Here is a 9,476-nt window from a genome sequence, read left to right as displayed (position 1 = left end):
TGCAGCACAGCCGCACGTCAGCGCTCCGCCCGCGTTCCACCGCTCCGGGTCCCTTACAAAGCCCCCTCGGAAGGTCCGGGTTTGGCTTTGTGCCTTTGCTTAACAGTTGTTTCCACTCTTACCTCCCAGCCAGGCCACGCAGTTGGGTTTGGCGGGGGGGGTGTGAATTCTGAAGGTTTTAGTGGCAAGAACTTCCTTGTATTTGGGTTTCTCCACCAGGTATCTGATCTCAGCCATGAGCCTGTGAAGGAATCCTGGCAACATCGCGGTGCCACCAATAACCACCAAGTTCTCTGCCAGCTGCTTCCTGGTGTCTATGGGACACTAATGCAAATACAAACACAAAAAAAAACCCAAAATCCACTTTAGCTGAAGCTGCATGAGCCACCACTCAAAGGACTGTTAGAAATTCAGCCAAATTTCTATGTGCAATTGCTGTCTATTCATACTTAGCTGAAAATACCAACATAATTTCTGTCTCCCAAGAACACCAGGCTTAAGGATGCCCAGCTGATGCTTTTTTGGGTGCACTGTGAGTCCCTGCAAGGCCCTTCAGCTAAGACAGGCCCAGACAACAGAGGAGAGATACCAGTGACAATAACTGCCCCGAGTTCTGAGAGAAAACATGTCAGAGAAAGGGGAAGCCTCAGCCAGTGCTCTCACAAAGGGAAAAGTGTTAAAAATGAGACTGACCCTTTTCAGCTCCGTGTGGGAGAAAGGTGCCACAAAGTCTCAGTGGCAGAAAAGGTTTCTGCTGGAACTTGCCTTAGGCATCAGATAATCCAACCAGAAGACACAAAGGCATGAGAAGACCAGGTTTTGGCAGTTCTGCCCCTCACAAACAGATATGTGCTGTTCCTTTGAAAAAAAGTCCAGGCTGCTGTGTTCCTTTTGTCCAGAGGAACACAGCTGTACACCTGTAAACGTGACATTTGTCTTTCCTCCGGCCAAGGAGCGATGCAAGGTGGACACCCAGAGCTGCAGAGGTGAGGGGTGCAGGCACAGATCTTGTGAAATGATTTGTTCCCATCAGGAATTCTAATTGAAATGTTTGTCATGCCATTCAAGACCATGGCTCTCCAATTACTTATGTCTCAGCAAACTAATTTAAATGGCATCAATAACTGCAGGAAGTCAACTGTAATTAACGTACATACACCCCCACATAATGAAAATTTCCATTTATAGTGGTTTTCTAATGGATTTTTTTTCCTGAACATAGTAAGAAATGAAGCATTTGTATACGCCAAGAAAATTTTCCACAATAAATCTGATACACTGCCTGTAATAGAGATGTCCAAATGAATTCCTTCTACCCTAGGTAAATCAACAGTCTCCAGGATTCAAAGCCTAACTCTGAGCAAAACACTTCAAAAAAAGAAATAAAGAGTGCTTGTGTCATTCCAGTTTAAGCAGTGTAATTCCTTTAACAGCAAGTATTAGCTACTCCTTTGTCACTACATATGCAGAGCTTTGTAACTCCCCCTAAGCAAGCCTGGCACTTTTGCTGGGAGGTGAGCACCACATTTCTCAGAAAACCCTCCTAGACAGGCTACAGTGTACCAAAAGAGTAAGAAAACAATCAGAGTAGGTGACACACAGCGACTTGCTACCCTGCAGAAAAACCCACCATGTGGCAGAACCCCAGGAGCTGTGCTGGGCTAAACCTCACTCCACTGCAAGCTGCAGTCAGGAGGGTGTTGCTCTAGATGGAGTCGTTGATAACAGCAGGTTCTCTAAGGCTGGAGGCATTCAGTGAATTGTTCCTAACAGGAAGATACCTGAATGAGTGAATCCAGGATCAAAGTGGCGACAGACGTCTCCTCATTATCCTGTTCAAACAGTATTTCCACAACGGAGTCTCTGTTGGGAAGGCAGGAAGGGAGTGTTACTGAGAGGCAAGTGAGCTCTCACTGACAAACAGCGAGCTGGAATGACAGCACATCATCCCAGTGTCTTGTCACCCATCCGTGCACAGGGTGGTGCCAGTGGGGAGGAGACAGCGCTCCACTCACATCACTGAACTGTCTCATCCATTAACACCGTGTTCCTTTCTCCCCCCAACCCTCCATCTTCATCCTCAGCTGTGAGCTCTCTGGGGAAGCTGACGCCTCTCACTGCAGCCTTGCACCATGCCCAGCACAAAGCCTTAGATAAAGAGACGTTAAAATGCAAGTGTTTCATTAAAACTCAGTTTTATGGAAACATATGTGGTTTTAGAGTAAAAACTATATCCTCCTGAAGACACATACTCTGCTATGGTATTTCTCACCTGATAGGGCCAACTACATGGAGAATCTTTTCTCCATCTAAAGGATAGTCCACGTCTGGAGGTGGTGAAGGACGCTAGAAATTAAAACACACGTGGATTATTTTAGAGGCCAAAAAAGGCTGCACCCTCTTCAGAAGTGAAGGAGAAGCTCCACCCTCCACCCACCTCAGCACTGCCATCGATGTTGAACTTGGCTGCCTGGATCTTCAGCCCACGTTGGAGATCGCTCACGAAACAAGTGCGGACTGCGTAAAGGGAAGAAAGGGGCAGAGGAGAGGCTTTGTTGGATCCTTTCATCAGCAACAAAGACAAGAATTTCGCTTAATTTAGAGAAGAACACACACTTTAGGCTTTTTTTTTTCCAAAATTGAATTTAAGGCAAATTGAGCCTTCCTAGCTAAGTTATAAACAAAATCAAATGAAAATATTCTTAATGTCATGATGTTAAGATTGCTTAAATGTTGCATTTGTCACCAAAACCTATCTCTAAGGAGTTCTGAACTCTGTTGAGTACATGCTGTGCACATTCATACATGGTGAACAAAATGTTTACCCAATATATCTGAGCTAAGTCTTAATGCTTAAGCTAAACCTGAAGGAGGAATTCAACATGGTTTTGGTTTTGCTTTAAAAGAGGAAGAATGCTCCAAGTTCTTCCAGTAGCTAAGAAATATGGTAAACAGAGAAGATAAAATCAATTCCTAGATGGAAAGTATTGTACACTTGTTATTCCCACTCCATTGCACAATTTAATAAACTTTAATGTTTCATGAAGCAGAAAATTTTACCTTTTATATCCTCTACTATGTCTTCTGGAACTGAGCCTGAAATAAAAAAAAAACATAGAACAAAAGCTTTTAAAGTAGGAAAAGAATTTAAGAATGAAATTAAGTTTGAACTACATTTAGGCCATTAAAGTTTTACCTTGACAGCAGCTTTTAAAGATTTTGAGAAAGAATATTAAGAACAAGGAGAAAAAGTTTTGCCTTCTCTCAAAAGAGACTGAAAAATTACTGCAGAAGTCTAAACTCAGCCATCAATCAACCCTGCTGGTTTGAGCTTTTTATCATAAAAATAATATACTTATTAAAGATGCAGAAAGAAATAATGAAAAGTCGATCACCAAAGATGTGGTGAATCTTAGCATCTAAATGCATTTTACTCACTGTAACTACCAGCCCACTCTCCCCAGTGCAAGCCCACAGCACGTGCCACGCCATGCAGAGCTTACCCATCACAGATGGAAGGCTCTGTCCTTTGGCTAATCCTGTATCCACCATGCACTGCTCCAGCAACTGGTACTCCAGCTCCCTGAAAGGCCGCACATTCCACCCGTTAACCACCGCCCCTGACCTGGGCTGACCCTCCAGACGACCACTAAAGGGCAGGATCTACTCCCTTCCCAGACATTCTTCTAAACAAACTGAAGCAGATCTGATTTCCACAGCTTCTAGTACATCAGCAGAAGCCAAACAGTTGAAAATGGGATCCTGACACAGCAACGGTTATAAATCACACCCAACAGGAATCTTTGCTCGTTAGTCAGAGATGAACTTTCACCCCAAATCACTGTTACTCTGGGACATACAACTTCGACTCACTTGTGGATGGCCTTTCCTCCCAGGGGAAGAGCACCCCAGCAGCTCAGAATCGGAATCCCCTCGTAGATCTACGTGAAGCTCAGGAAACTCTCCTTTTGTGTTACGAGTTTTCAGTCTGTTGGAACTGAACGCTTTCCCCCACCCTCAACAATCTCTTGCATTAGCTATTGGAAACGTTTTCTAACTGCTTTTCTCCAAGACTATGATTTCTGGTACAGAAGGCCTGAATTTATGAACCACCCTTCCCAAGTTTCAAAGGAACACAGATTTAGCGTGTTGGCTGTGAAGAGATTCCCCAAGTCATGACACCTTAGAGTCAAAAGCCAGACTGGCTGATCTGTTCCTATCACTTTTTAGCACACTTGAAGTCTATAAAAATACCATCTTCTCACGACAGCCTTATTGCTGAAAATTATGTTTGGGTACTACTGAAGGATACAGGCAGCACCAAGCTTTCTGCATATCCACAGTCGAGCACCATGGCAGAATTGATCCCAAGCGTCAGCAGAGACATCAGATGACTTGGAGCAAACAAAACAGAAGGAACCTGGAGAAGGAAAACAAAAGGACAACTGACAGAGTGGTAAAACAAACCCCCCAAAGCACTGATGCTTCCCCCAAATACCATATTAAAAGCAAAACTCTTAAATAACTGTATCTTGAGGTATCCATCTTTAGTTCTTAAGGTAGCATAGTAATGAAGAAAATATAACAGGGTTCTAAATTCTATGTTCATCCTATTTGTGGTACATACCAGTGACTTTGGTAACAATGAATCTTGGAATTGGCTTGTAAGGAAAGCAAGTGTTAACTACAGAATCACAGAATCCTTGTGGTTGTAAGAGACCTTTATGATCATCAGGTACAACAGTTAACCCACCACTGCCAGGTCACCACTAAACCACGTCCACACGCATCCATGTGGACTACCTACATGTCTTTTAAATCCCTCTGGGGATGGGGACTCCACCACTGCCCTGGGCAGCCTGTTCAGGGCTTGACAGTCCCGTCGGAGAAGAAATTTCTCCTGATATCTGACCTGAACTGCAACTCCTGGTGCAACTTCAGCACATTTCCTCTTGTCCTGTCACTTGTTACCTGGGAGAAGAGACCAACCCCACCTCGCTACAACCTCCTTTCAGGTAGCTGTAGAGAGCAAGGTTTCCTCTGAGCCTCCTTTTCTCCAGGCTCGACAGCTGCTCCTCCTAAGTCTTGTTCTCTAGACCCCTCACCAGCCTCATCACCCTTCTTTGGACCTGCTCCAGAACCTACAAGTCTTTCTTGCAGTGAGGGGCCCAAAACTGAACCCAGGATTCGAGGCGCAGCCTCAACAGTGCCAAGCACATGGGGACAGCCACTTCCCTGCTCCTGCTGGGCACACTGGTTTTGATCCAGGCCAGGATGCTGGTGGCCTTCTTGGCCACCTGGGCACACTGCTGGCTCCTCTTCAGGCAGCTGTCGATCAGCACCCTGGGTCCTTTTCTGCAGAGCAGCCTTCCAGCCACTCTTCCTCAAGACTGCAGCTTTGCCTGGGGTGGCTGTGACCCTCACAAAACTCATCTGAAGTCCTAGGTAAAGTTTCTTATTGTCATTGGAAAGAAATTAAAGCAACTAAACTACAGCTACTCGCAATGTTGCATAAAGACTTGAAGATGTGAAGAAAGGTGCCAGAAAACCCAAAGTAGTGAGCCTCATGACAACACACAGCCTCACAAAAGAGGCTACTTAAAGCACTCTCCCCAAAGCAATGTGGAAAAACTCAAACCAGAATTACACGAGAATTATGTCCTTCTCCTAGAATTCCATAGATCAGGTTTCCTAGATAGTGACAGTTCCTTTAATGGAACATCTTGAAGTATGAATTAAATGAGCAATTTCAAGAAAACCTGCATTTAAGGGCAGCATTATTGATACTCAGCCCAGAGACCCAGGTTATAATATCAACCCTGTACTAATATGCCACTCTCATTCTCTGCACCAAATCCAAGTACTAGCTGCAGAATATTCCAGAGAGATTTCACCTGACACCAGTATTAGCTGGCTTCTTAACAAGGTACAAAGACTTTCCATCAAAATGTGACTTTCCAAGTCATGAGTCATTTTCAACAACCAGTTTTGCACACGACTGCTTTAAGGGAGACATTTTTTTTTCCTGTAAGTGGATGAGAATTAAAAACCCCAATCACTCAAATCTTTCAGCAATTTCAAGTCACCAGAAAATTCAAGAGTAGGGAAGAAATACGCAGAAGTTTAAGATTAGTTGGTAAACCGCTGTGGAAGCACAGTGAAGAAGTACCACAGATAAGCTAGTTTCACTGCTTAAACCTTAAACTTTGTTCTACCTAAATTGAAGAATTATGGATTCAGCTTCCAAAACACTTTCCATCAGAACAAAGCAAGAATTAGGTTCAGACTTTTCTTCAGAAAGACTGATTAAGCAGAGAAGGGAATAAATTTCAGGTAAGCTCTTATCTAAATGAGTACAGCCAGACATTGGATCACATGCTAGGCAAAGATACTGACTCAGGCAGAAGTTGTGAGATTTGCTGACAGAGCACTAACAAGTGTTTAAACACAAATTCTGGCCTTGGGCAGTGCTCAGTGGAGATTACTGGTTCTGTCTGGGACAGTGCGATGTGTGCTGCATTTGTGTAGAAGCCACAAAAAAAGTTTTGGATTCTGGTTAATAGGTCCTGTTCTGTGGCCTCAGGAAGAGTCAGGAAGGAAGAAAAATGGCTTTTAGTCCAATTTCCAAGCCCTACTTCCTCAGACAGCCACCAGCTTTTTCTCGTCTTCTTTCTGCCTTTCCCATTCTTTTGGCATTATTTTCATTTCTTTGTCCACATCTGGTTTTACAGGCATTATGTAAAGAATGTACCTCAAAATGCTTGAAAAGGACTCTTGTGAGCGTGTCTCTGAAGTGTGAAGGGCACAGGACAGACTCGATGATCACAACACGACGGTCTCGAGGATTCACCAGCAGATGTCTGAAACAGGCAACATGAATAAGTTCAAGCATGCATCATGGGACCTGACTTGCTTTCATATTCCACTCTCCTCAAAAATCCTAAACAGTTGCATTTAGATAACATTTTCTACAGCAGATACCCAAGTTTTTTTCCTAATGATAATCAAGGACACAGAAAAAAAAACACAGCAACCCATACCAGCAGATCTGAGGCACAGAAATGAAGTCCTAGTTTCCCTGTGTCAAGTGATGGCTTCTACAGTGTAAAAAGATGGACTGGAAATAAAGAGAAAAGACTAAGTCCAACTTCATTATCTGCTAATGATACTAAAAAGATGTATTACTGAGGTAAAAATATTCCACAAGTTAGGATCCCTCCTGCCACACCACTGTCATGTGGAGGGAGCTCTGCACCAATGTAAGAGGAGCTCCAGCCCTACCAAAATCAGTGGAAGCTCTTCAGTAATGCCTTTCCCCTGTCAAATCCTTTGCAAGTGCCACAGTTTAAAGGCAAATTATCAAACACTTTTTATTCCTAGAGAGCAGCTGATGCTGCAGGACATTCTTTTTAATACAACTCCAACCTCAGCAGCACTGAATTCCTCCTGCAAGAACACAGCCAGGCAGCCACCTGCAAAATCCTCCACTTGCAAAATCTCATTTCTCTTTTCTTGTTCAACTAGACAGGAGTCTTCAGTCACACTTCTAACACCTCTCAATGTACTCTGAAAAGAGCTGCAGAAGGCTGGAACAACTAACATCCAAGTATCTCTCACCTGAAATACAGCATGTGGATAAAATCCTTCAGGTATGAATAGAGCTCTTCTGTATTAATATTATACTGAACAACTTTGACAGGCTGTAAAGTAAAAATATCCACAGTCAGCTTATACACTAGGCAGTGATTATATATAAAGAAATACACACATTATATAAATACATATATGACACATACATGATAATATATTATACCTGAACATAAACAAACTGGCATACAGAAATACTCACTCTTGCCTGATTTGCTTTATGTCCTTAACAATGCATCTCATAAATTCACCCTATAACTAAACTCTAGAGTTTACTCATGCTAATTTTTTGTACTGGTAACTTACCTTTAGTTTTCCAAAGCTGTTAAAAGTAAAGAAAAATGCATAGCTAGGCAAAGAACTGCCTCAATAAATGCCCCAAATGTAAGTTGCACAGGTGATGAGTCCAAATGAACAACAGTACTGGTACCACACCTGCTTGTATCTAATTAGCATCTTTTAATAGCAGTAGTAGGATTAAGAAAACCAGTTTATGATGGACAGAAAACATATCTGCAAATACTTTTTATACAGCAAGATACCAAATGTTGTAGAGGTAAAACAGCTCAGGTACATCAGTTTACCTTTGTGACATCAGGTTTCTTTATTTCACTGGGAATAATGCACCTTGGTCCCGTTTCTCCTGCAAAACCACACCTAGAAGAAAACATTGAAAACCTTATGGTTCAAAGTCACTATTTAACATACTGGGCCTAGGAATTATCAAAGAGTAATTAATTATGGGTATTTCTGTGACTGCAAAGAGGTGTTTTGCACCTAGCTTTTCTATCTTGCCCTTCTGAATGAGAAAGATTTTGTAACATTTTTTTGACTCTCTCAGCTGCACTAGAAGAGTTTTCTCCACTTCTGTAAGGATTGTAACACTCAGTTTGGATGTGCCTCCTGCTTCCCACTGAGCACAGATGCCTGTCCATGATCATCCACCTGCAGCCTTACTGCATATTAAACTGCCAAAGAAATACCTTCCTGTACCCTCCATACAGGCCCCAGAGATTTAACTGAAGCTCTCAGAAAACACAGGGAAGACTGTCAAAGAAAATGAGGATTTAAAGAGGATGTGATATTTATTTAGAAGAAACAGAAGACCAAGACACCATGACCACGATCATGCAGGTCCTGAGGCCTATCTCCCTGCTGCCCAGCACCACTCCACTGATGCTTTTTTCCTGTTTCCAGTTTTGAAATGCATTCCCTCCACAAGCACCACAGGTGGTTTAAGGCAGCAGTGCCTGAAGGTGACTGGTTACAGCTCCAGGACTCGTGACAGAACACGAGGGCTCTGCATCCAACTTAGATGCAATGTAATAAAAACAGTAGCAATCCCAAACTTTTCCAAAATTCATTTGGTTTTCATAAAGCGATTGCACCGTAAGACACATAACCATGGACTGAAGAAGGCAAATTAAAACCAAAAGAATTCAAGATTTTATTTTAAGAAACTCAGTGCTTGCCATTTATTTCACCACAGCCACCTTCATTAAGTACAAACCTCAGAAAGTAAACTATGATAGAAAACATCAGCAGAAGACTATAAAGCTGCTGGACTTTAAGTACTTTTAATGCAGAAAGTCAATGAATACTTTGTTTTGGTACCTGGCAACTGTCAAGCTGTTTCTTCAGAATATTTTAGAGAAAAAAAAAATCCTAAAATATACATAATTCAGAGTTAAATTTTGACTTTGGTCTCCCAGACAAAGATGTGCATGGTCCCAACCATTGTCCTTGCCTGTCGTCCCAACAACTTTTGGTGAATTTCAGCCTTATTTGGAACAGGACAGATGGTCCTCATATCATCAAGTTGCTACCTG

General features: G+C 42.6%; 1 protein-coding gene across 1 annotated transcript; it reads right to left on the bottom strand.

The window, feature by feature from the left end:
- Nucleotides 1-122: 122 nt before the first annotated feature.
- Nucleotides 123-8,318, bottom strand: ACTR10 (actin-related protein 10 homolog (S. cerevisiae); the record flags this gene model as incomplete). Its single annotated transcript, XM_008944852.1, has 11 exons — nucleotides 8,232-8,318; nucleotides 7,618-7,700; nucleotides 6,752-6,860; nucleotides 4,313-4,420; nucleotides 3,874-3,941; nucleotides 3,504-3,583; nucleotides 3,061-3,096; nucleotides 2,438-2,517; nucleotides 2,273-2,346; nucleotides 1,782-1,863; nucleotides 123-324 (listed from the first exon to the last, which is right to left on the bottom strand). Coding segments are annotated over exons 1-11 (1,009 nt in total), but the record flags the coding sequence as incomplete, so codon positions are not given.
- Between the last annotated feature and the right edge of the window lie 1,158 nt (nucleotides 8,319-9,476).

The sequence above is a fragment of the Merops nubicus genome, unplaced genomic scaffold (assembly GCF_000691845.1).
Source record: "Merops nubicus isolate BGI_N331 unplaced genomic scaffold, ASM69184v1 scaffold21797, whole genome shotgun sequence".
Taxonomy (NCBI): Eukaryota; Metazoa; Chordata; class Aves; order Coraciiformes; family Meropidae; genus Merops; species Merops nubicus.
This window is presented reverse-complemented; position numbering and strand designations above follow the sequence as displayed.